The 27427-nt window shown below is 42.5% G+C and overlaps 1 protein-coding gene across 2 annotated transcripts; it reads left to right on the top strand.

Annotated features, from left to right (window-relative positions):
- The first annotated feature begins 566 nt into the window (after positions 1 to 566).
- Positions 567 to 26720, top strand: YWHAE (tyrosine 3-monooxygenase/tryptophan 5-monooxygenase activation protein epsilon). Of its 2 annotated transcripts, none has more exons than XM_086475087.1 (6): positions 567 to 735; positions 12516 to 12715; positions 18313 to 18419; positions 18754 to 18960; positions 19778 to 19914; positions 26566 to 26720. In XM_086475087.1, exons 1-6 carry the CDS (start codon positions 672 to 674, stop codon positions 26601 to 26603), a joined length of 753 nt encoding a protein of 250 aa, XP_086331213.1. In that variant the 5' UTR covers positions 567 to 671; the 3' UTR covers positions 26604 to 26720. The 2 variants fall into 2 exon arrangements, with proteins under 2 accessions (XP_086331213.1, XP_086331212.1); XM_086475086.1 differs by lacking the exon at positions 26566 to 26720 and adding an exon at positions 24834 to 25750.
- Positions 26721 to 27427: the final 707 nt, after the last annotated feature.

Genomic DNA, 27427 nt, shown 5'->3' with positions numbered 1-27427 from the left:
CTGGAGAGACTGCAGAAACCGGCTCAATCGGACCTTCTGCCTTTCGCTCGTGTCTAGATTCACCATGATGTGCCTGTGGAGCACGGCCGGTGATTTGTACAAAGACACACAGGGCGCTATTCAAATAGTATTGTCAGCGTTTGAGGGCAGCAGAAACACGTTCCCCGAGAGAAAGAGATGCATTGAGGGAAATGCCATCCTCCCCAAGCACCCCCGGCCCGCGGCGCGGGGCCTGGCTGGCGGCCCGCCCTCACGCGAGGCAGGGCCCCCTGCCAGCGGCCCGGCGGGGACCCACCGCCCGGCCCCACCCCGCCACCGGCGGCTCCGCGCTTCGCCCCTCCGCCTCCCTAGAATCGACGGCGCCCTCCCGGTTGCGGCCCCGCCACAACCGGGCGGGGGAGCGGGCGGCTCCGGCCTCCGCCGCCCCCGGGCTGCCGCCTCCCGCCGCCGCGGCTCCGGCCCCCGCCTCCCGCCCGTTGCCAAGGAGCCGCCGTTGCCATAGGAGGCCGCAGGGCGCATGCGCGCACTTGCGGAAGTGCCCGGATGCAGCGGGAGGAGGTGCTGCCGCCATATTTGCCCGGAGAGCAGCGAGCTGGTAGCTCCTGAGCCCCCCAGACCCATCGGCTTCCATCCGCCCCGTGCAGTCCCCGACGCCGCCCCGCCTGCAGGACATGGACGATCGGGAGGACCTCGTCTATCAGGCCAAGTTGGCTGAGCAGGCTGAGCGCTACGATGGTGAGCGCTGGCTAGGAAGGCCGTGCAAGGCCAAGGGGAGAGGGAGGGAGGGAGCGGCCACAAAATGGCGGCTGGGCGGGGGAGGGGGGGCAGGGGCGGAGGAGGGGGGCACAGACAAAATGGCGACTGGGAGCGCCCCAAGGGGCTGGTGGAGCTGGGGATGGGGGGCATGAACGAGTGGGTGGCTTGGGCCTGGGCGGGGCCCGGTTCGGGGGGCGGTGGCGGCAGAAGCCGGGAATAAAATGGCGGCCGCGAAGGGCGAGTCCCGGGGGGGGCAGGGGAGCCGCCCCCGCCTCGGGGGCCCGACAAAGAGACCCCACTACCCCTCGTCATACCGCTTACTGCTGTGGCTTGAGATGGTTCTGTTCGGGCCGGGCCTTGCTTGCCTTCGGGCCGGGCCTCGCGGAGCTCGGCGGTGTGGGGCTGAGGTCGGCTCGCCGCAGGCAACGCCCAGTGCCGTGCTCTCCGGAACGTGGGTGCCCGGCTCCTCGGCCCCTCGGGAGGCCGATGCTGGGGAGAGGCTTGCTCGTCGTATTTGAGTCCCGGGGGAAGGGGGCTAGCGCTTTTCTTTCTCTTCCTTTGCCTTCGGTTGGAGGCACTGCTGCCCCTGGCAAACCCAGAGAGCAAGCTCTCACCCTGGAGTGATCGAGTACACGATACTTCATTACCTGAAGAAAATGCGTATGCTTTCATTATGTGATAGAAATTATTACAGATTATTTTACTTTTCCAGCGTCGTCTTTTTGTCCTTTTTCCCCTGTAAGTTTGTGCGCCATGCCTGATCATTTCATATCTGGGGAAGAAGTGGTAGAGGGGAGGAACTGGCAACCCTGGATGGTGTCTCTTGCCCCGAAAATGTCTGTCTTGCGACTGTTACTTTAAATATGTTTCCCTTGAATATAATAGAAAGGGCCTTTAATTTTCTCGATGCTACTCTTCTGGGATTGTTACTTGTGCCCTTACATTTATTCATTTAAGGTGAAATAAATGCTCTTGTATGTTAAAAGTGTGAATGCAGTTACGCTTCATTTAGAGGTAGGAAGACACTCCATATACTTTCTGTTCATAATTTTCATAGACGGTGTGATCAGATTCTCGCCAAATGACATATTTTTACTGAGTTGTGCTTAGAAAGCTTCTGATAGTACTGTTGCAGAACATCTGAGAAATCCATCTTTTGTGGAGGAAAATAAAAAGGAAAGCCTAAATAAGACTCCCTTCTGACAGCTCTACCTTAGAGAGTTAAGGTAGAACTAAGAATTCCCCTGAATGAGAGGAGTTTGTCTCCACAATAACTGTAAGGACTTACAGAAAAAATCACCACCACCCCCCCCCCGAAAACCAGATGTTGAGGTACAACTTAATTGACTTGGGCAGAGGGAAGCGTGCAATTCCATGTTCCACAGTAAGTGCGCAACTTCTGCTGGGGTTTGGGGCTTTTTTGGTTTGTTTTTGGTTTTTTTGCAGCATCTTACTGCCTACCCTAAAGGGGGTGAGATGAGAAGACACATTTCCTTCCTCCTGACCCCCAGTCCCAATTCAGCAGCATTCGTAGAGTTGGTTTGAGTAGGGAGGAAAGGGTTCTCCACCTGGTATGGATGAGTCAGTGCATCTGAAAGTGTTGGCTTTGGTTTGAATGGAAACTCAAGTTGGATGCTTGGCCAACATCCTGGAGGATTCATCATCTTTGGGAGCTTTTGAGGGATGACTGTCTTTCTGGTGTTTTCTTAAGTCAGCGGTAAATCAGTTCTTTAGAAAGTAATCAGACTGTACCCCACTGCAGAGATCTGCAATGCAAACCAATCAGACTTCTTGTCAACTAATAAAAATTGATTAGTAGGGATTGCCTTGGTGCAGCATTTCCCTCGATGGACTTTCTATTCTACCAGTATCATGGATGTTTGCAAAATGAGCTGACTAGATCAAAATGTAAAGGGCTTCTTATGCTATGTTGCTTCTGAATGGTAATGAGATTGTTACCATCTAGGAGGGAGCACTAAACTTAAAAGTTGTCATGTTTAAATCAGTGCTGCTGCAGTTTTTAGACTTCCAAAGTTTGTTGGAATCAAGCTGGATGAACAAACTTAAGGTGCAACCTCTAATTCAACTAGCTGTTCTAAATGCATTTTCATGTCTCTCATGTCCATGGCCTGGAAGAATATATACTGTATATTGTTTTAGCATACAGTTCTGTATTCTAGTTCAGCTGAAACAATTAAAAATTATTGGCATAATTTGTTGTTGTTTATATGAAATACTGCACTTCTGCCAAGATCATGGCTCAGAATGCTAAATGATTCTGTGAACAAAGTTATTTGGGAAGCAGTATGGTGAAAGTGTAGTTACTTTTAATTTTGCTCTTTGGTTTGATCTTTGAGATACGTGAGCATAAGGTCGCAGTTGTTACTGGCACATATAAATGGTGTCATGGTAAGTACTGTCTACAAATATGTGGAATACAAATCTATTGTGTAGCTTGAATATGAGCATGGAATGACATTTTTTCATGTTTAATGTAAGGTTAGTGTGAAGTTCCGTCCCAGCTTCTTTCTGCTTGAGACTTTGAGTGGTGTCTGGTGGGTTGTTTATGTGTGGTTCATGGCATTTATAACAGCACTTCTGGTGGGCATCTAACTGTAGCTTCTTTGGTGTTACTTACCTGACCCACTTACAGAATTTATGGAGTCTTGGAAGCTGTATTTGTGAGTTGTTGGAAATCCAGTCCTGTATCTGTAGTGTCCTCAGTATATTAGCCCAGATTAAGGGGACAACTTTCTAGGTACTTCTGCAGTGTAAGTAGCACTTAAACCCTGATCTCTAGAGATATTAAGAGATTTGGGTGTCTGACTATCTTCACAGATCTGCTTAGACATGTCATGACAAATCACAAAATGCCAGGAAGCTTACTTATAATACAGGAAGCTTTGCAAGAAATCTCATTTACTGCTGTTTCTTCAAGGACTGTAATTGGTAGAATAATATATAATTATAAATTGTCTTTTTTTTAAAACAATTGGAGTAGGTAACATTATGTTGGTTTGAGAAATTACCTTACTAACATTTGAGTTCTTATATCAAGAGAACATGTGTATCTGGATTCCTGTAGACTGCTCCTGAATGTCAAAACCAATTCTTCATTGTGGAAGCTAGGTAGAACATCTTTTAATCAGGTGAGAAACATGCTATGACACAAGGTAGACTGTAAGCAGATACTTAAACTCTAAACAGCAATTTTGTACTACAGGTCTTGAAGTATACAACTTCAAATTTATGTACGGTATAACTTAGGTGAGGTGAAATATGTGGGTTCCCCCCACTCCGAACCAGATAATAGGTCAAGGTACAGGTAAGAAGAAAAACCCCCTATTTGACAGCTCTAATGACTCCCAATACAGCAAGCTAACATGGACTCCTGTGTGCAGCAATGGACTCAATTCAAGATTTGAACCTGTTTTAGAAAAAATTGTCTCATAGTAGCGAGTCTTGAACTTAGAGCTTAATGAAGAATCAATCAATAAATTAAATAACAAATTAGAATTTAAGTTGAATGTTAATTTCATTTTGCAGAGGACCTGTCTCTTTCAAGCAAATGCCAAACACACTGAGATTGTGGTTTTGGGTTTTTTTTCTCCTCACGTTAATGGTTAGTACTTATACCTGTCTGTCAAAGGTTTTGACTGCTCTGGTGACATGGGTTATGACTGCTCTCTTTGTCTCTGAATGGGGGAGATGTGGAAGTGTTAGAAGGCAGAAAAATCGCAGCATATCCCTAAGAAATGTAGCAATCTACCAGAGGTAGACTATGGCCAAGACAATGATGGAGGAATTGGATTTTTAATTTTTTTAAAGTGATTATTGTTTACATATTGGGCCATAAAAACTGACTTTGTACCATGAGGAGTTGTGCGAGAGGGGGCCTTTTTCTGTAACAGCCTTCTTCAATCTCCTGAGGTACCAAGAGCGACCAGAGGAGACAGACCTCTACGGTTAGATGGTTTGGTTCTCTGCAAGGGGTCCAGAAGCTGAGTTGGTTACTTGAGTACTTGTATTGGGAGGTTACTGAGCAGATTTCAGTCAAGTAGAGAAATGTGTGATGAGACTCAGTCTCTAGATTTGCCCGTGTTTGCTTGCAAACTAGAATTTTTGTTACAAATACTGGAGAAACCCTCTTTTATTTAGAAAAGCATATGTTCACAGCCTGAGGAGATGATGGTGATGACTTGGAAATCATATTCTTGTTGCAAGAAAGACTTGCAATGTCTATAGGATTGATTGTACAGAAAATACCACCGTTGCTCGGATAATTCGGCCTTAACGCATCTTATTTCTCCAAGTGCATAAAAGTAAAGTATGCTTTGCTTTGTGGCACTGTATATTGCAGGGTCATGCAGTCAAATGTTTATTTGTGTCTTGGCTGCACCAGCCGTTGCAAACCTTATGCAAGGAATAGCAGTATAACCTGCTGCTTTCTCCACAAAATCATAGTCTAAGCCATGGTGCAGGATGTGCAGTAAGTCTTTGGTATTTTCCCTCCCCTCCTCTGCCTGTTGATTGTCATAACTTCTGGGAATGTAGTTGTTAGGTTCTTCTGTGCTTGTTTGTATAAAACTCATATATTGTGGTAAGTGTGGCATGCTCTAGATAGGGAGCTTAAGATAGGATTATCAATTTGTAGTACCTCAGTAGCTGCACTCTGCTTGTAATTGCTTGTTATAGTCTACTCGGGGTGCTCCAAGCACATGAAGACATTTGAAGAAGAATCACAAGAATTTATATAGTGTGTAAGGGTAAATGTGTTCATTGTATGCTTTTGGAAACTAAAGGTGTAGTGCTGCAAAGTGGGGTGAGCTAATCTGACAACTCTCTGTAGAAAGAAGGATGTCCTTTCTTCCCTGGCTGTTTCTCATGTTTACTTGGGTTCTAGTCTGACCCTTATAGCCTGTTTAGTTTTCTAAATTACAAGCAAGACTTTTTTTCCCCTGAGTAATTGGTTTCTGAGCTGGTGACCTGAATCAGCCAGTTGAGAGGTCAAAGAAGTGTTGAGCTGGCATGCCGGAATTGATAGGGATAGAAGAGAAAGCCACCCGCTTACCTCCCCACAAGCTGTTGGGCTGGTTTAGCCATCTCTTAAGTCTTACTTATGCAGGATTTCTTAAGAGAGCAGAAAAATCTAATGTGGGCAGTGTAATAGTGTGTTCAGAAGGAGAGTTTCTAATGGATGAAAAGATGAGCCCTACCTTCTTTTGGCTTGAATTAGGAGCTATGTGTTGTAGTGAATAGGATGGTGCCCACTGATGCCATGTGGAGGCCTGCAGTTCTAGGGAAAATGCAGTTACACTCATTACAATGAAGAAAATAGGCTGCTTCAGCTCTGTTTCTGTTCTTAGCAGCTTGCTGCTACTAAGTTAGTACTTAACTTACTGCTTCCATTTTTCTGGATCACTTAAACCTGTTAGCATGCTTCCCAGCCCAGATCACTGTGTGATTCCGCTAGTGGTCTGTCTGTCTTCTGAACACTTGAGTCTTATATTCATACCCTGTTTCCTGTCTTTCAGCCAAGTGTTTATCCATGTGAGGACTTTCCTTCCTATCCCATGGCAGTTGAGTTCCTTAAAGAGCCTTGGGTGAGGGACCTTGTCAAATGCCTTTGGGAAATCCAGGTAGACTATATCAATCATGTCTTCCTTGTCCATATGCTTGGTGCATTCAAAGCATCACAGTAGATCTGTGAGGCATTACTTGCGTTTACAGAAGGCCATGCTCTACAAGATAGCGTTTATGCATGCACCCGCTTGTTCAGGCTTTTATGTGGTTCCTGTTAACTTGACCCCTTGTGAGTGTCAGGTTATTGGGTCTGTAGTTCCTCTTGAGTGTGTGCTGGAACCGTTCCTGAAAATTGACATAGCGTTAGCAACTCTGTTTGCTGCTTACTAAAGTCTTAACTGAGAGGTTATACACTGCAGTTTAGGATAACTTTGAGTTCTTGTGACTTGCCACTAATCATCTGTTGTTCATTCCAAGAATGAACCAGTACAAGACTAGTACAGAGTCTTCTCTGAGTACTGCTTATGGTGCATGGCCTTCCACGGTGAACACACGTGGACAGACTTGTTTTTTTCTGCTGTATTCTTCACAGCCTCACATCACACTGGATGCTCACTTGCAGATTTTAGCTCCTGAAATGCTGAAGTAGATACTGAGCAGCAGCTTAGAAGTTTGAAGGTCTTGGTTTGCTTTATTCCTCTTAGATAAGGGGAATAGAAAGGATTAAACTTAAAACACCACTTCAGTTTTCTGAAGTGCTGTTCTGCTACTGTTAACTTCATAGTGTCTAGGAATGCCACCTTCTGAGTTTTCCTAAGTTTGATTTGAGCCTTCAGTATGATGACCATCAAGTCATCTCCATCCCACCTTTACTCAACAAGCTCTTTTTTTTGTTCTTATTTTATCAAACTTTCTCACTTAAGCGGTTCCTCTTTTGGAAGTGAAGCACACCAATAGATTTTCTAGCTCTTGTTTTTCCTGTGGTAACGTTGAACCAGTGTGCACAGTGGCAAGGGATATTTACTTTAGCAGTAAGGTTGAAGTAGATTTGGTTTATTGTTGAAAATCAAGAGTGCCCTGTTGTATGCTATATAACTAGATGTTTCATAAAACAAACCAAAAAATCACATGCTGTAGCCTCATGGTTAGTGAGAGACTTCAGCACTATATACCTGAACTAGAGGTTGTGAGTACTGTAGTTTTGACCCAGCAGGTTCTCTTTAGTGCATCAGCCTTTGTTTAGGCCAGGTGGCTTCTGTAACAAGCACAAGCTTTGATGGAGCTGCCAGATGCTGGCTACTCCTTTGGTATGGTCTAGTGTTTCCTGAGTTTTGTATCCTATCTTGGGAAGGTTTTTAGTCCTGCTGCTAAATTTACTGTACCTCACCTATTTCCGTATCTCCTTATGCAAGGACATTCTTGTTCCCCTGAGTTGCTTGGATTTCTAGAGTTTGAGAAGCAACAAATGCTTAAAGTTTCTCATCTTTACCTAGTAAAGAGGCATTTGTTATTTTGTGACCTAGTAAGTTTTCTTACCAGCTCTGTGCTTTGTACAAATTCTGTGGGTTGGCCCCAGTAGATGGTTATCAAACATGCTTCTCAACACTTGTAAACTTCCCCATTACTTTTTAGCTTAGAGTAAGGCATATTCTTTGTCTTCTGTATTAAAACACCAATCCCAAGCTGTGTACCAGCCTGTTTCAAAAACCTGCTGTAGGTAGTGCTCAGTGTAGTGGCCAGCACTGTCCAGACCGTTTGTGCTTTACAAGCTGTGCATGTGTCCTACTGTTGCTCTGCAGTGGCTGGAGGTGAGTCAGCAAGATTTGCAATGAGGAGCCAAGCATCTTCATCGTAGTAGTAGAATGGAGTGACTTAAAAATGGCATGGGCATTAGTACAGTTTTGTGGGGTCTTAGGCAGTTGTTTTGAGTCTCGGCTCAATGACTTTTTTTCTATGAGAACACACAAACCTGATCAGACCAAATGTCTGCTTATTGTGATATTTCTTATAACAACCAACAGCAAAGGCCTGGGGAAGGATATAAATCTAGGGCAAGCATGTCATTCTCCAGAATATTCCCCTATCCCTCCACATTTTACACTTTTGGGATTTCCTGCTCTGGTGGTGGCATGATCTGACAGTGGCATAATAAGGTGACAACCACCATGAACTGAAAGGCTGGAACTTAACCACTTAAGCTACAATATCTGTCTCTTTGAATCTGCATAACAGTACTTTTTGCATAATACAGCGTAAGCATCTGTGGATTGTGTATGCAATGAGTTGTCATTACTGCAGTAATCCTTCTTTCTGAAGTGAAATTTCAGACTTATATTTTGTCTTGAATGGTCTCTGAGCTTTTCACCTCCTCGTAATCTTCCAGATAGGTAAAGCTGTGCTTAGAATATAAAACATTTGTTCTGTTGGCAGGCATAGATGGCTTTATTTTTGTATAGAATTAGTTCTCTATTGTAGAAGATACAGATATGATGTCCTCTTGGTTTTGTGTTGCCTGAATTCTTAGATTATTCATCAGGTTTAAACTTTCAGGGCTGGATTATGGCTTTACTGTGGAAGACCAAGGTATATGCATAATATCATTTTGTCTTGTTGAAGTACTAGCCCAGATTTTTGTATTGTAAGTGAAATTGGGCTCTTTACTAAACTAGAAATGTTTTCTTCCAACAGCTTTGTAGGTAGGCTGATAAATCTTTTTGGGTAAAATGCTTGTTTATGGGTGGGATTCTAATCTGTGGTTGTGTATTTAACTAGTAACAGGATTAAGATTTTGAAGAGGAGGCCTTTCAGTTCCTTTCATCAGTGTATTAAGAGAGGCTGTCTATCTAGTATGAAGAACTAGTGAAGCTTGAGAGTTTGTGCTTCAGCACAAATGAAGAAAACCTGAGGTGCTCCCCCCTAACCCAAACATCTTGTTTTTGATGGCCACCACTTGGCAAAAAGTCTCTTTGGCTTATTAAGTCATGGTCCTAAAAATCTTGGGGTGACCAAGGCCCGTTTTCTTGTAGTGACACTGAGCAGCTGACTGTTTTCTTCTAGCACCGTTGTTTCCATCGTTATGGTGGTTCTACGAGGTGATAGTTAATGACCTTATTTGCAGAAGACTGAAGAGATGCAACAGGGATAATATGTTCTGACAGGCTGTGTTTCTTGTAGGACTGGGTCTTAGGTATGCCTCTTTACTAACAGGTAATGCTGTTGCTCAGTTTAAAATTGATTTGTCCTCCAGTGCACAGTGATGCTGGACTTCTGTTTCAAGGGCTTGTAGATGTTTAGGCTAGCAATGGATAAAATCCTGCAGAAGCGAAGCAGTTGATTAAATTTGTAATGATGTGTTGGAGTGTGTTCTGAGAATTGGATACTCATTTAAAGGGAACAGCAAGTCTTGTGTATAGGTTTTTTTCTTTTAAATTTCCACGGTAGACAAATTTACTTCTAGGGAAGAGATTGTGAAGGAAACCTGTAGTACAGTTGATACAGCTTTCCCATTTTTTTCCCCAGTTGTTGCAATTTCCGGATACAGGCCAGAAGATCTTGGAAACTGTTACTGTACGTGTTTCTCAACCTCCACACTTTTGGAGTAATTACATGTGTATCATTGTTTCTTGCATAAGAGATAGGTGTGAATAGTTTGTTGTACTTATTCAAGAAGCAGGTTTTCTATAGAAGTGTTGTAGTCTATCCCATAATATGACTGAAGTGCCCTGTAGTTAATCCCAATGGATAAAGCATAGAAGAATATAAACTCTGTTTTAAAGAAAGGCTAGATCTTCTGTAATCTGTGTTGCTGTATGACAGTTAGAGACTACCAGTAGGGTGCACAAAGTTGCAAGTGTAACTGAAAAAGACACGGTGTGCTTGAGAAACCTGTCAGATCCGGAGAAGGTATTAGTGTTACTCAGTTTCCTCGGGCTTTCATAACTTCAGAGAAGATCTGATGAGACAGAGTTGATATGATCTTGGTTACTTAAGCTTGCTACATACCTAGACCCACACATGTTTGATTAAAGCGTAATGGTCATGCTGGGTCAGACTAAAGATCTTCAGAGTGATGGTGGGTGCCTGGGAATGAGCATCATAGATGAGTAGTACGTAAGGGTTACCCCCTCCTTTTTCTACACTTTAAATTTGTATTTACATAGAGAATATCTCTTCAGCTCGTGAACTTCTATAACTAATGATTGAAGAGAGGGCTATGCATTCACAAATACAGGTTAATTTTATAAACCACAGATGTAGTGCAGTTTCAATTACTCCTCTTATCCGAGGGCAGTTAAACTTTAAGCTTAAAGACAAGCCCTGTGTTTGTTGCTGCAGCTTGGCAAAGGTTCCCAAGTTGCAGAGAGAGCTTTGAAGTAAATTCTTTGTATAGGTGGTAGGGTCATCCTTTAGGAAATAAGTCATAGTGCTTGCATTATTTAAGTAGCATATCATAACTATATCATATTGCCTTCGATTTAGCTAGCTTAAATTACAGGACTGCAAGCTTATGTTGCTATTAACTGTATATCTATGGAATGTTTTAGGGCAACTCTTGAAGTCTTCAGCAAAAGCAGTTCGCCATTTTGCAATAGTAAGGTGATGTTTTGTAAAAAAAAAAATTTGTATAAAATCCCTGGTGGATTTTTTGTTACTTTCTGTGATTTGGAGAAGCAAATTTTACTGGTAGAGGTAGGAGAGTTTATCCCACTTCTGGTAAGAATAGAACCACTAGAAAATTTTGTCCTACACCTGTGGAGACCAGTTGGAGGCTGCTAACACTGTTCCTGCCAGGGAAAAAGATTGAGGCTACAGTTTCCATTGCTGAAATAGCTTATGCTTGTTAAGGTGGTGCGTTTTGGCACCCAAGGAAAAAAATGGTGGTTAAGCTTCATTAATTTCCCATTGCTTGTGCTGCCATGACACAGCAGAACATAAGGACGTAAAACAATGGGGGAGGGATGGTGAGTGGGCAGCGTAAATGGGCCACAGAACAGTGAAGCATCATGTTGTGGGAGGCTTAGCCTAATTGCATCACTGTGCTTTCGGCAGAAGCTAAATATGTCATTCTGGTGTCCCTCTGCCTGGCAGATAGCTATGAAACAGTTGTCCTGTTGAGTAGATGGGGTAGTTGGGGCTTAGTCCCATTCATTAATGGTTGCGTTTACTGTCTGTGGGATTCCCGCCAGTTCTAGAAGCTTGAAGGTAAATACTGAATGAATGGAAGCACTGTGTGGCAGGACAAAACCTGTGATTCCTAGATATGTCGTACTAGGCTCTCAACTAGTGTGTATTTAACATTTTCAGCTTTTATTTTTTTAATATGTCACAAGCAATCATAGTGTGGTCAAGTAATAAAAAGATTATAACCTTCCTTAAGTAGTTTGTGCTTTTGCTTCCACTTGAGTGTAGGAGTATAGTAATAATTGTTTTAACCTCAGGTTTAGAAGACCTTTTCAAAAGGTTTAAGCTAAAATATTAATTAATCTATATTTTGTGTTCCTTTTCAGTGTAAATAGTTGCTTGGTATGGGTAGATATGGTTGCTCTAGGTGTCCTCAGGGTGACTTTTTTGTTACTTCGCCAAGCACCTGATTTTTTCTTTTGGTGGTTTCCTCTTGGAACTTTGACTTGCTTCCCTAATAACAGTACTCATACTTCTCTACATCTATTCAAATCTGGATTTTATTTTTTGGTTAATTACCGTGTTACACTCTATTCCTTTTGACAAGTCAGTGGAGCATTCTGTAATCCTTCACTGTATCCTTACTGTGCTGAAAGCCAGCTTACATTTGCTCATGCATTTCACACTATTCACTGCATTTTCTGAAGCACTTTGAAGACCACTCATTCCTGTAGGATTGTACTAATAACTATTATCCACTGTGAAAAACATGCTTGTTGCTAATGCTAAATCCTCTTTGTCTGTGTCTCTTCCAAAAAAAAAAAAAAAAAAATTAAGCACAACACCAAAACAACCAAAGAACCAAACCCAAAGAGCTATCTTTAAAGAATTTTTTTGGGACCCTTGTCAAATGCATTCAGAAGAACATCAGATGCTTCCTTTATGTACATGCTCATTGATTTGTTTGGAACACTCCAGTATAAAAGTGAGGAATAACTGTGTATGAAAGGAGGAGGGAGTGTGTTTCCATAAGCTATCATTAACATGCAGCTTCTGTTGAATGGTTTGAAAGATGCTTTAGCTATGAGAATAATTGTCTGACCTTTTCCTCGTAGAAATGGTTGAATCAATGAAGAAAGTGGCTGGAATGGATGTGGAGTTGACAGTGGAAGAAAGAAACCTGCTTTCTGTTGCGTATAAAAACGTGATTGGAGCCAGAAGAGCTTCCTGGAGAATAATCAGCAGCATCGAACAGAAAGAAGAAAACAAAGGTGGAGAAGATAAATTAAAAATGATTCGGGAATATCGGCAAATGGTAAGATGTTGGTGGTGGTATGGCATAATGCCATTTAGTTAAGGTCCAGTTTTGTTACTCCTGCCCCGAACTGTCCTGGCATTCTAGATTGCCTGTGGTGTGATGACCTGTAATAAGGTGACAGTCTTGAAAGGATGATGTTTGTTCCTTGTCTGGAGAATAAACGTACTTGAAGAGGAGAGGTTGAGTGGTTTTGTGTAAATGTTCAAAAGTGCAGTAGACCCGAAGGAGAAAGGGAGGGCTTTTCCTTCAGTTCATCGACGTATATGCTAAGCATTTGAGCTGTGCTGGTGCTGCTTCTTCCTCACTTACTCAAGTGTGAGGCTGCATGTGCTCAGGAGGCCTTATTCTTTCCCCTCCAACCTGACTTATCCCAAATAACTTTTTTTTCTTTTTTTTTTGAAAATGAACCATGTCAAAGGAGGTGTTTGGCTTTTAAGCTTCTACTTGTGATAAAAGTTGCTTTGGATCATGTGGACTTTGACACTCAGTGCTATTACAGTACTATGTCCTACAGAGTTCAGAATATTAGTGCTGTTAGTTGAAATTCTGGCGGGAAATGATCTTCAGTGTTGTTGTTCTTGGCATAAAGGGGCAGTGTAAAGCCAAATGGGCACTTTCTTTGACTCCTTTACCTTGCCTTTTATCACTGTGGTAGTTGCATTTCATGTACATTGGCCTTGTTTTGTTACTTTTTCCCCCACATGAAAACTTGGTGGGAGTTGCTGTAAACTTAAGTGCTTAACAGTTGGGAGACAGTGAAGAATAGTTTCCTGAAGTCTGGTACAACTGAACTGGCAGACCTATTGCTAGCTCAAACAGCTATGCCTGTATTGAATGAGTGCTGAGATAGTATGGAGTCTCTGACACATCTAGTTCTTAAAATTTAGATTTTTAATTTATTTTTTTTAATTGTCTCTAAGCTGGTCAATTACATTGATAGTAGTTAAAGCTGTCCATTTGAGATAAAGCACTCCATGTTCCTGGGGATGAGGGATGCTCAGATGTCATGGTCACCTCAGCTGGGAAACTTGGATGTGTAATAACCTCCAGAGCCTTGCTATTTTCTCTCTGTTGAGAGAGGGCAAAACTGATCTGCATAACTCCATGCTGAGTCTAGTCAGTCTGTGCAACTTTACCTAAATTGGAGAACTTGGAGCAAGCTTTCACTTTCTTCGGTAACGGCTGATGAAACCTTCATCTATTGGAACAGTCAGTTGTTGTTCCCTCCCTCCCACCTTCCTTGAATGATGGTTTAGCATGGAGCAGGCGTGCTCCCATACTATTTAAATGCCACGCGTTTCTGCAGAGATTTAAATCTCTATTATTTGAGGACAAGTGCCTCCACATGGTTCAGATCTTCACTTTGAGAGAAACAGTGGAGTCTATTATATCACCTGGCACTGATTCATATACCACCAATGGAAATGATGTTGGCTTGGAAATCTTTTCTCAGGAATGGCTCTGGACTACTTTCTGTTGACTCACAGGGTTTCTGTTGCTCCGTGGAATTGTCAAAGTTGTGAGTTTCTAATTTTGTGCTGGCATGCTGATGGGATGAGGCTCTGCCAGTTACATACAGTCCTGAATACCATTTCTTGATGGATGTCTAAAATCTTTATAACAAAACATACAAAATAAGACAATAGCTGTCTGATCATTGTTTAAATTTGTCTTACCCTGTGTGCTTCCAATTTTTTCTGCACAGCGTTTTGTGGGTGGTTACTATCTTCTGCAAAGATCCTTTAATAGTGAAAAGACTTTTTCATTTTTGAAGGGACTGTAAAAAAGGCCTGCTCTGCATCTCCTCTTGTTAAGAGAGCAAGTACTGTGCAGAACAGACTGGTGTGCAAGAAATACATGTCCTTGGAATATTTATCGAGAGAGGCCACATGAAGTGCAGTGCCATGCCAACAATATCTTCAGCTGTTAAATCCTTAAAGAAAATAGCTGTCACAGTTGCTTTATGTGGAAGAGTTCTGTGGAGAACTAGCTATGGCTGCTCAACTCTAGCCTGAGCTTTCCAAGAGACTCCTGTGGATCATCTGTAGTTGAAGACTAGATGCTGTTCATTGCTGCTGGGAGACGTGCTGTGAGTTAGCATCTGCTGGAAGGAGAGTGTTGATGGGTTTGGCAAGATGGCATGGGGGCAGTAAGGGCCTGAAGAACATGTTGCAAAGGTTTGGATGGTGCTTCTCTGTCATGGCTGGATCAGTAGCACAGCTGCCCTGTTGTTGTGCTTGGTGCCTCTCTGAAGAGATAAGATCCAGTGCAGGCTCAGCAGGGTTCCAGTTATTATGCTTAACCATGTCAACAACTACCCACTACTGTAGCATTTTTCAGGGTAAGTTCAGTGTTGTTGGGAGGCCCTTCCCAGGCTTGAAAGGCTTTGAAGAAAAAACAAACAAAGAACAAATGCCAAACCAAAAGCTTTGTCTGGGGACTGACAGGCCAAGTTTAAAGCACTGGGGAGGTGGAGAGAACCAGTGTCTCTGGAAAAGCACCTCTCAGCTACCACCAGAACCAGGCATGACCTTGCTCAGCTATAGAGTGCTGCTCAAGTTGAAATGGAAGTTTGTGTGAAAGTAATTATTTGATGCGTTTGGTTCACATCAGTATTTATTATCATTTAGCACATGGCTTTTAAAAATGCTTGGAGTTTGAGCTTCTAGCTAGCATGACTTGTGACAGAACTCAAGGGGTGATGGTGTTGTCGGAGTAGGGCCAGGCTGGCTTTGTCCGAGACATACACTAGGCAATGCTGAGATGATGGAAGATGCCAGGTTGTTCCTTTACCCAAACCACTTAAAGAAAATGTAGCAAAACACATACATAGCCATGGGGGAGAATGCCACTTACTTCCTTCCTTTGTAGACAGGCTGCTTTTCTGGGTCCTGTGGCTGTTTGGATGCACAAAAGTAGAGCCCCTGGCTTTCTCATCTGACTGCATCTCTGTAGATGTAGAACACACTGAGGCTTGCGTTCTCCTTGAGAGGATGGAGTGGTGTATGCCTGCACATAATGCAGTACCACTTTGCAGTAAAACCAAGTCCCTTCTCTAATAGCATAGGACGAGTATTCATGAGTATTCTTACTGGTTTGTGTTTGTGGCGCATGACTGTATATTTCTAGGGCTCTAACTTACAACCTGGGTTGTATTCTGGGGCAGCTGCAAGGCTCTCTTCTCCTTCTCTTAGAAAGGTTAGGCTATGAATTGGCATAAATGTGGGTGGTCTGTCTGTTTGTTGTGGCAGGGAGGGAGGCTTTGGCAACTGCTCCCTACTGTTCCAGTTTCATGTTGCATCTCAGTTGTGAGGTGCAGCTATTTTGGGGGCTACGTATTAAAACAGGTCAAAGAACTAGTGCAGGCTACCCTTCCCCTGGCTGCTTCTAATAAGTTTCCTTGTTTAGATCGACGGGTGGTTTACAAGCTTTTGTATCTGCAGAGCTAAGAAGGCAGTCTGGGATCTGATTAAGCCAGCACCAATGCTGAAATAAAGAGAGGCAGGGTGGATTATGGGGGCTTCTGCACACCCATCGGAGTGAGCAGTCTTTCCTTGCTGGTCAGAGCCTATAGTAGTGTACGTCATATTTAGAGCTGGAGTGGTGACAGACTGGAAACCTACCTCTTCTGAGTCTCTGAACAGGCATAGTGTGGGCTTGTGCTGGTCTACTGCTTTGTGGAGCTCATTGAGCCACTGTGTTTACAACAGATCCTTTTCATAAAAGAGCTTTTTAGGTTTTTGTTACGGGTTTTTTTTTTGTTCTTAATCAACTTGTGTTAAATCTTTCTAAACTCAGCTTGGTCAGGACATTTACGTTGCCCTGGACAGCAGCTGATCTCTGGTAACTTGTGTGACTGATCCTTTAAGCAAAGCTGAAAAAGGTCTGTTTGAGATGAAGTAGAAGTTTGTACATGTATGGTTATTTAACAAAAGAGGATTAGAAACTGATTTAATTCTTTGCAGTTTTGCTGAAGATCACTCTGCAAAAGAAGTCATTGAAAAAGAGGATCAAGAGGAAAGAAGTTTGCAGGAACTGACTGCTGGCCAAAGGTTTTATAGCTTTCGTAGCCCAAGAATATATGAAATAGATTCTTCTCAAGTGACCGTATTTCAGCAACTTCTTAAGCATTTCACATAACTTTTAAGTATAGCATCTAACACTTCCTCTGAAGGTTAGGGCATTCTGACATTGTACATGAAGTTTGCTGTAGATTAATATCTGTAAAGAAACTTTTGCACATCTGTTAAGTCATTTTGTACGAATCGGTATGTGTATGTATGTGCCAGTTTAACGTTTATTTTGGATCTATAATTTTAACAGCTTTTAAGGATAGATGTTGTGGTTACAAACTCTAATAGTTTGGGAGCTATATGGTGATAAAAATATTACATGGCAAGAAAAATGCTTAAAGAAAGGAGGAGAGCAAACTGCATGGGTGGGAGGATATGAAGGAGTAGTGCACTAGGTGGGGCTGCTCCTGTGATCCACTGCAGTTTCTAGTAGTTTTCTTGTAAATGATATTGATGCCTTTGCTTTAAAGTCTCTATAGTACATAAAAGTAGCTTGAGCCAGAATTGTCTTCAGCTGCAGCTATGAAAGTTACTGCAAATTCCTGAAAGAGCAGCAGTATGTTACTATGGGCGCTTAACCAGCCACTCCTACTGTGAATGACATGGGATAGTCAGAGCAAGTCTGGTTTTGGCAATGTTCGTGTCAAAAGCCAGTTTTTATTTTTTTGGGGTATGTTCAGTTTCTTTGCTTTCAGATGTGAAACTTTCTGTGCTAAAACCTAACCTCAGAGACCTTGCTTTATATTCTAAGTCAGAAAAAATTAAGGTGATGTGACCATGTTTTCGACTTCGGCTATTAAAATCCAGTATCTCTTTTTAAAATAAGGCTTTGCATATTGGTTTTCTTTGGCCACAGATCTCACTGTTTGTGTGAGTTCTGCATTTTCTCTGACTTGCTGTGCTTTGCCTTTTTTGCCCAGTTCTGAAGTCTGTATGTCCTGGAGTTTGTCCTCCTCTTGTATCTGACCTTTTTGTTTGTGTGGCACATCTTTATTCTGTTCTGATACTCCATGATTTTTGTCTTGAGGCTCTTCTGTTAGAGCTTTGCCTCCCAAGTAGTCACTAGAAACTTGTTCTGAAGGTGCTGTTTAACTCTGGGGTATAATGGAGTTGAGCTGATTTGTGTTAATTACCTTCAAATTGTCCCCTTCTCTGTTGCCACTTCTAGGGCAACCTTCAAGGATCAGTGTAAGGAATTAAGAGTTGTGCAAGCCTTGCAGTAAGGAATTATTTCCTGAGACCACCTTAATGCAACTGTTTCTAGGGAATCTATAATTCCATTGTTCAGTTATGCATTTCATCATACATCAGTCCTTGCCTGTTTTGTGTGCCAGCTTATTACGCAGAACTGTTTGGCTTAATGCACCTGTGGAGCAGCTGAATATTTTTATTTCGTCTGTCCTCCCACTCTTTGGATTTTTATGATGTTGCCTATTTGATATTTGGATATTTTTGAAATAGCCTTTAGTCTTTAGGTGCTAACCTTGCTGCCTCTTTTCACCTTTTTTTTTTTTTAAACAGGTTGAGACTGAACTGAAGTTAATCTGTTGTGACATTCTGGATGTACTGGACAAACACCTCATTCCAGCAGCTAACACTGGCGAGTCCAAGGTTTTCTATTACAAAATGTAAGTATCTTCTTGTGAGGCCAGGACCACTTCCTCTGTCTGGACTAGAGACAGAAATAAAGTAGCTATACATGTGTGTTCTGCCCACTCAACCACAACAGCTTCTTCTAGACAGAGGGCAGTAAAGTTGTGTCTAATCAATATCCCTTTCTGGCTACCTTTTGAGGTGTTAGTGGTTTAAAGTTCACTCAAGTACTACTGCACTGTTGTCAGTAATTCAGCAGCCATGTCCTTTGTATGTGAATATGTAAACGTCAGTTTCGGAACTAAGCTGTTAATTTAGTGGCTGGTGGGCAAATAAGGACTACTGACTTCTTACTGCTTCTGTTTTCAGGAAGGGGGACTACCATAGGTATCTGGCTGAGTTTGCCACGGGAAACGACAGGAAGGAGGCTGCAGAGAATAGCTTGGTGGCTTATAAAGCTGCTAGTGATATTGCAATGACAGAACTCCCACCAACACATCCTATCCGCTTAGGGCTTGCGCTCAACTTCTCTGTATTCTACTATGAAATTCTTAATTCTCCTGATCGTGCCTGCAGGTAGGTAGTGACTGGGGAGATGGGGAGGTTTTATGTGAATACCAAACAAGCCAGAAGTGGTTGCTACTTGGGTAACCGCTTTTCTTCAGTGGGAACACTGGTCTGGCTTTCTTCCAGCTAGTAGTTGATGACTTGCTCTGTTTGAGGTCAATTCACTGTAAAGGTTTTCAATTTTGCTGTTTTCTTTTGAGTCCAGACCCATTTGTTTATCTGGGGCTAGATAATGTATGAGAAGCAGAATAATGATAACCTTGGCTTGACTAATGGCAGTTCAACAGTTTGCCCTGTCAGCTCTGTGCATGCTCTTATCCTGCAGAAGTGTGAGGTGGTTTAACTTGCCTCTCTTGCTGTTGGCTATTATACAGGGTAAGAGGGCTCATGTTACTAATTTCTGTGAACTGTGAGCGTGTGTAGAATGACAATAGGTCTGTCTGTAAGGGTTCAGCTCATATAAGCATAAAAGTGGTGATTGAGCAAATACCATTTGTCTTCTGTTCCTGCTATTGAGGGTTATGTCATATCCTTTCTTTTAAGCTTTTAGCAGACCTCGATCAATTGTACCGCAAGATGTAGAAATGTTTAATAAAACCAATATTCTTGAGTGAAAAGATTCTTAAGCAAAGTGACTGGTTTTGAAGATGGGAGATATTTGAATGAACATCTGAACACTGTTAAATAATGTAAGAATTTGTTGCAGAAGCTATGGATTTCATGTAGCCAAACTAAAGATGGGTGTTCTGAGGCACAGGTTTAGCTTGTGTGCTTCTGGATTCTGTTTAGCAATATATGTTAAATCTGATTTATTCTGTGCTTCCAGGTTGGCAAAAGCAGCTTTCGATGATGCTATTGCAGAACTGGATACACTGAGTGAAGAAAGCTATAAGGACTCTACGCTTATCATGCAGTTGTTACGTGATAATCTGACACTATGGACTTCAGACATGCAGGGTGATGGTGAGTAAACTCTGCTTAAAATGCTGCCGTCCCCTGACCTCTGCCCAGAAAACTGAGCGTGGAAATGCACATCAGTTTGGTGGCTTACTTCTGTCGTTCCTAATAATTGACCCTCCTGAACTTCTGTCCTTGCTTAAAACTGGAAAAGTTGGTAGGGGGGACACCAGCTGCTTCTGAGAAGCTTTTCAGCTCTCCCTTGAAGGAAGGAGGTGGGAATTAGTAACTTTTTTTTCCTCTTCCCACCTGGCAGTTTAGGCATCTGTGATTATTTTAAAAGCAGTGACTTCATTTAATTCAGCTTTTCTTATGGCTTGTCATGTTCATCTATGGTTGTCATTCCAACCAGATGTGAATTTCCAGTGCAGGAGGAAGTATTGAAAATTTATGTACTTCCCCTTTTTTTCATTCAATATTTCTGTTGGCATTTTAGTGGAAGACTTGACTGCCATCATACTAATCACCTTACAGCACTTTCCATGTCTTTTACTCTTCTTATGAAGAATTGAGTATGAAGAGAAGAAGGAAAAGGGATTTTATAAAATACTTTTGTTACCAGGAAAAAAAAAAGCTTGGGAAAATCTAATTTGCTATTTGAGATGTCTGAAGTACTTTCTTTGATACTCCCAGAAATGCTTGGTTATGACTCCTGAAGTGTATTGCCAGAACAAACACCAAATAGATTCCCAGAGGGTGGGACATTGATTGCTTCTGTTTGCTAATACCTGATAGTTATTTAAGTTGTTCTTTCTTTAAGTGGTGGGGTTTTTTTTTGGCATACTGAATAGACTTTGTCCTCTTACACTTTCATATAAGATGCTAAGTATAAATTTACCCTTGTTTAGGGTTTTTTTTGAGTTATGCCTTCTGTTTCCCTGATTATTGTTAGTGAATTAAAAACATTCTCTACCTAGAAAGATTAAACTCGTGTTTGCTTCTGAAAAAATTATGTCCTGAGAGACAAGTGGAAAGAGCTGACTTTCTTTACTTTTAACTTGGAAGGGAAGAAAAAGTCAGTCCTGTTTAAAGTATGTTAGGTACTTAGAAATGCAGAGAGGTTTGAAACAACATTGCTGTTTAAAATGTCTTTAAGTTTTTGAGGTTTTTTTGTAAGATGTTATGTGAAGCATGGTGATAGCTGTAGAGCATTACTTTGCAGTACTTTATGGGTGTAGTGTCCACCTGAAAGCAATCGTAGAGTCTTTTAACTTTTTACTGACAACCTGTTCTTGTGTAGGATTGATGGATTTGTTACGTGATCGCTTCGAGCTATTTACAGAATCACAGAATGGTAGGAGTTGGAAGGGACCTCTGGAGATCATCTGGTGCAACTCCCCCGCCAAAGCAGTTAGCCTAGAGCAGGTCACACAGGAACGTGTCCAGATGGGTTTTGAATATCTCCAGAGAAGGAGACTCCATAACCTCCCTGGGCAGCCTGTTCCAGTGCTCTGCTGCCCTCAGTGAAGAAGTTCCTCCTCCTGTTCAAGCAGAACTTTCTGTGCTCCAGCTTGTGCCTGTTGCCCCTTGTCCTGTCGCTGGGCACCACTGAGAAGAGCCTGGCCCCATCCTCTTGACACCCGCCCTTTAGGTATTTGTAAGTGTTGATGCAGTCCCCTCTCAGTTTTTTCTTCTACAGGCTAAAGAGCCCCAGGTCTCTCAGCCTTTCCTTGTAGGAGAGATGCTCCAGCCCCCTCATCATCTTAGTAGCCCTCTGCTGGGCTCTCTCCAGTAGCTCCCTGTCTCTCTTGAACTGAGGGGCCCAGAACTGGACACAGTAGTCTAGGTGCGGCCTCACCAGGGCAGAGTAGAGGAGGAGGATGACCTCCCTTGACCTGCTGGCCACACTCTTCTTAATGCAACCCAGGATGCTGTTGGCCTTCTTGGCCACAAGCGCACAATGCTGGCTCATGGTCGTCCCGTTATCCACCAGAACTCCCAGGTCCCTCTCTGCAGAGCTACGCTCCAGCAGGCCGACCCCCAACCTGTACTGGTGTGTGGGGTTATTCCTCCCCAGGTGCAGGACCCTACACTTGCCCCTTTTAAACTTCATCTGGTTCCTCTCTGCCCAGCTCTCCAGCCTGTCCAGATCTCGTGGCACAGCAGCACAGCCTTCCACTGGATCTGCCACTCCTCCCAGCTTCGCATCATCAGCAAATTTGCTCTTTGCCTAGATCATGAGCATTGAACTTTGCAGATGATGTTTTTACCCCTATTTCCTCAGGCTTTTGACAGAACTGGGAAACCTGTAAATGTGGGGGGGTCTTGGCTCCTAGGTTACCCTGTTTCCTAGTGCTTGAGTCTCTTGCCGGGGGCCACACCTTGCTTTCCTAGGGGTAAGATTATCTAATGGCGCAGAAGCATATGTATGTGTCATGGATGGATCTGTACAGACTCCGTGCTAAATACTGCAGGTATTACTAGATGCCTTCCTTGCCACTGTTAGGCATTGGAAAAAGAAATTTGTTCCCAATTCCCACAATTAAGATAGGACCTTTAGTTTATTTTTTTCTAATGGGGCTGAATATCCTGGTGCTCTGCAGGAACACTGAGGAAGCCATTTTGGTGAAGTAACAAGGCTGGATTGCTGTTGCGAGACAGGAGCGTTAGAACATCTTCCAAAAGCTATCTTTATTTGCATGTGAGGTGACTGACATGTGTCTTGTATATCGTAGAAGATTTACAGAGGCTGTCTATATTTCTTTTTGCATAATCTAGATTCACATGTCATTTCATAATTAGCTCCATCGCATAGAAAATACATGGCTTTGTTCTTCCTGAAGTATTTCAGATTATCCTAGTTACTGTTTATGATGCATGCTGGGTGATAATGACTATGAAATCTGAAATACTGCAGAACTACTTAAAATCATGGTGTAGTTCTTCAGGTCTCAAAAAAAATACGGTGTTTATGCGTAATGTTTAGATACAGGTACAAAGTTAAGATTTCTCGTGTCCTCATACCATGCTAATACACTGACCGAGTGCATTTAAAACTGTTGCTTCCAGAACTGTGTGTTTCTGAAATGGGTGAAGATTGGCAAAAGTTAATAATGGCACTGAGAGAGATCATCACGATTACCAATTGCCTAAGGGATGGGGGAGACTTGAAAAAGGCTTGTTCTTTTGCATTAACCTCTTGCCTGTTTTCATTGCAGTTGTGCAGGTTGTAGGGAATGACTTTCTAAAACCAGGTGTTACTCAGCTGCTACACTTCTCCATCTCATTTACTGTATCTTTTAACCATGTCATAGACAAGCTGTTTAGTTTATTTTCACGCTTGTAATGTCGTCTTCATATGATTCCTGTTTTCCCCTTCTTTCCTGCTGTATAGATTCCTAAAGGAAAGGCCAACTGTTAATTTCCTAAAACCTACTTTGTAAGTCTTCGTCATGGCTTAATGAACTTTTCAGTGTCAGTTTCCTTCCGATCACTAATCGTGCTTGCCTCTCACTCTCTTGCTGCTGATAAATTGCTTGTATCTTTGACTCCATTCCAGAGCTAAGCAATGTTCTACCAGTTTGTGACCTGTTACCCCTACCCAGGTCCAATACGCTTGACTAAGATCCAAAGTAACTTACGTGTTTGGGAATTGAGCTGCATATCTGGATGGATATTAAGAATATTTGGGCATGAAAAGTACTTTCACAATCGCCTGTTATAGGAGTATTTGCTTATGTGCGTTGGCTAGAGCATGCTCAGATCTTCTTTTAATCCTCTTCCTGGGTTAGGGCCTCTGTTTTCCTCTCTTAAATGATCTGTTACATAATTGTAAATGTAAATTTTATTATTGTTGAATGTCAGACGTCTTGTGTTCCTAGGCCACCTCTTCCAAAATCTACCTTGTATTATACCTCATGATAATTCTGAATCTGGACATGCTCTGAGCAAGCATTCCAATGATATGCTGAAAGGCATTAGTCTCATTTGACTGGATTTTATTGCAAATCAATTTCTTTTGAATGGGTAGTTTTTGTTTATTGCCCTTAAGAGAGTACTATTTCCTAGGGTTAAGCGTAATTGTAAACAAAACACTTTGCAGTTTTTCTTATCAGTTAACTTAATCGTGCACGTGTTACGGCACTAGCTGAAGTACGTTAAACTTTCTCCTGTTGCAGCAGGAATCGGGCAGAGACATGCAGAAGGCATTGCACGCGTCTGCCCAGGGGCAGCTAAGTGTAACCAAATGCTTACTAGGAGAGTCTTCATGGATAGGCTTCCGTTTCACTGCGTGTCGCAGCTGGGTTGAATAGGTCCAAACTGGCTGTTTTTTCAAGAGAAATTAATTTCCACAAAACGTGTTCCTCAAGTCTGGGGTTTGTTGTCGTATTGGACTTGAAACGGGGACATCTTTTTCATACTACTTTTGGTACCTTTAAGAATACATGCCATCAGTGTCACTTTGTAAAACTGGGGTACTTTGTTGCTGTTGAGACTTGAGTGGACTTGGGCAGAGAAAAAGTTTATTGTCTAAAAACTTTTGGTCTCATTTCTGTAGCTAGTGAATCAATGTCCTTAGCGTTCTCTGGAGTAGAGATGAGATTTTGGGGAAGGTATTTTCTGATTGAAGGGTGTTGATCTGCAGCCATTCTGCTGACTTTTGTCTTGGCTGGTCACCTCTTGGTCAACAGGACTGATCACACGTGCAGTCTCAGTTTTCAGAAATGGGGGTTTGTTGTTTGTCCTTACGACAGAGGACGTCTTCTAATAGCCTGTGCTGCAGTTCCGTGTGAAATGAGGTGATTATAAGGCTTTAATTTCCATGGAAACGCTTCACTCCAGAACTGGCTATGTTACGAGCGTGTGTGTGAGTGAGCGTGCGCCCTTGCATGAAACTATTAATCTCTAGATCTTGTTAAGCCATTCTGCAGGTCTTGTTTTGAGAAGTTAACCTCCATCTTCCTTACTTTTAAACACTTCTATAGGTGAAGAACAGAATAAAGAAGCGCTGCAGGATGTGGAAGATGAAAACCAGTGAGACACAAAGGCCAACAAGAGAACCCATCTCTGACCACCCTTCCCCTTCCCCACAAAAACCCTCAGTGTCACTCTGAGAACCACCAAATCTGACTTTTACATTGGGTCTCAGAATTTAGGTTCCTGCCCTGTTGGGTTTCTTTATTTTTATTTTTTTTTACACAGTTTAAAAGTTCTTAAAGGCAAGAGTGAATTTCTGTGGATTTTACTGGTGCCAGCTTTTAGGTTCTTTAAGACACTAACAGGACTGCGTAAAGGCCCTTTCAGCATTACTGTATTGTCTCCTGCCAGATGTGGCGAGGTGGCCATTAGAAGTGGATGTTACACCTGAAGGCCGTTAGACCCGTAGGGGAGAGGTTTGTTACAGCAAGGTAGTGCGCATGTGGTGGCATTTTTCTTTTTTTTTTATAACTGTTTAAACTGAATTTTATACCAATGTTTAAACTTAATTGGGTGTTTAGCTTGAAGTTGCAGGTTGCATTGGGACATATATTGTAGTGGTTTTACTGTATAAAAACAAAAGTTTCCAAACTGCTGAAATGTTGCTGAAAATTATGGTGCTGGTAACAGTTCAACAATCCGTGGCTGCTCATTCTTGCCTATTCTTTACTTTTCCTCAAAGCAGGTTAGCATTGAAGGTGGCATTGATAAGCCTGCATGCGTGTTCAATATTTTTTCTTTCTCCCTCCCCTTTCCCCATCTCCCTTCGCTCGCTCAACCTCTTTTGTTCAGTATGTGTAACTTGAAGCTAATTTGTACTACTGGATATCTGACTGGAGCCACAGATACAGAATCTGTATTGTTCTTACTGAAACACAGCATGGAATTAACATTAAACTTAAATAAAACAAACCTAAATTAAAAATGCCAAATATTACTACGACTTTCTTTTACATATTAGTTATTTCAGCAAGAATAACTTTCCTTTGTTGCTTGCAATAGGAACATTTGAAGGGAGAGAGAAGTAGCAGTGTTGTTCTTCAGACATGAGATAAGGATCCCAGTCTCACATGTAAGTAGCACAGCTGTGAGACCAGGCTCCTAGAAGACAGCCTGCTTTGCAGCAGGAGGAGGCAGAAGCTCTTCCACACGGTTTATTTAGTCTTTCCCTACCTGAATGCACAAAATCCCCATGATCTGGTTGGTGTGTTCTCTCACTTGCCCTTACGTCGCTCCTCATCTAGTTGTTAATGGATGGAGAGAAGGGGAAACACATGATCTTAATGCCCACCCTGCTTAGCTGATGTCCTAGAAATCTCTTTCCTAGGAATAAGCTGCTCCTTGTAATACCAGTAACGGGGCTGCCCTCTGTGCAGACAGCTTGAGATTCAGTGGGGCTGTGTGACAAATAAGGGGAAGAAAAAAACCAAACCACCAAACACCTCCCTCTCAAAAAATGAAGAAATGTGGTGAAACAGTTTCTACAACAAAGACAAGGTGTGGGTTTTTTTGTAAAAATTTATTTAGCGTCTTGAAGAGGTTATATAATGGCGTATACAGCATTGTATAGTATATACACTCTAGCACATACAGCGGTGTGGTGTGTATGTCCTACAGTGTATACAGCATTCCAGGCCTGGGGCAGTGTTTGATAACTGCATCATCATGTCAGAAACCAAAAAGTAGGAGACTGAGCCGGTTGTGTGTGAGTGGCAACATGTTTGGTTATATTTTCTTCAGGGCTTACCGTAGCTGTTGTTGCTACTGCATCAGGATAGAGGTGGAACGTGAAGGATTTCTAAGGCAAGTCGAGTGCAAAATGCACCGTCTGAGGTCTAGAAGGTGGAAACGGAAGCTGCAGCTGTGATTTGCGGTCAGCAGGTATTTGACACGGAGCTGTCCACCCTGTAGCCACGGGGGTTCTTTGTTAAATGAAGGCGCTTAGTATTAACTGCTGTGAGGCAGTCTGGGACCAGTCAGCAGTCAAAACAGGTGTCCCTTCCAGCTTTGGGTTAGAACTGAAGTGACGCAGAAGATGCTTCCATGCGAAGGAGCTGTCGGCCAGTTGGTCAGTAATGCCGGCAGTGCTGAACTAGCCCTCTCTTCCTCCTTAAGGCAGTACTGAGAGGCGTTTATAGAAACACTGTGGAGCTTGTGGGAACTCAAAACTTCCAGTTATTGCTAAAAACAAGAGGAAAACCAATTTATTTTTTTCTTTTTGGAAGGTGCTGCTCTGAGCCTGATGAGCTGTGTGGGGGAAGGGGCAGTGGTGACTCCCAGAGAGGTATGAGGTGGGAGGGAAAGCTCATGTGCACATCCTGTGGCCAAGTACAGGTTTCATCTCCAGCCTAGAGCAGCACAGAGAAGTGGTAACCTCTGCAGCTTGTATTACTGAGGTTTTGCTCGGATGTGTGGATATGAAAAAGTTCCTACAGTATAAAAATATCACTCTAGAGCAAGAAATGGGACCGGTGACTTCAAAACAAAAAAAAAGGTAAGAGTCTCTGAATCCAGATGTGATGGGTTTCTCAGGTTAATACCTTATAATCATAAACTAAAACCAACAAAAACTCCAAATCTAAACCATAAAAGTTTCCACATC

Source organism: Leptosomus discolor, chromosome 18, assembly GCF_034619465.1.
Source record: "Leptosomus discolor isolate bLepDis1 chromosome 18, bLepDis1.hap2, whole genome shotgun sequence".
Classification (NCBI taxonomy): domain Eukaryota; kingdom Metazoa; phylum Chordata; class Aves; order Leptosomiformes; family Leptosomidae; genus Leptosomus; species Leptosomus discolor.
The sequence above is the reverse complement of the archived record's forward strand: the minus strand, read 5'-3'. Positions and strand labels throughout refer to the sequence as shown.

Bases quoted from the DNA above. Each gene is read 5' to 3' on its own strand.
- YWHAE (XM_086475086.1), top strand. From the start codon at position 672: ATGGACGATCGGGAGGACCTCGTCTATCAGGCCAAGTTGGCTGAGCAG. The intron at 736-12,515 runs GTGAGCGCTGGC...TTTTCCTCGTAG, and splicing joins GCAGGCTGAGCGCTACGATG to AAATGGTTGAATCAATGAAG. The intron at 12,716-18,312 runs GTAAGATGTTGG...TTTTTTAAACAG, and splicing joins TTCGGGAATATCGGCAAATG to GTTGAGACTGAACTGAAGTT.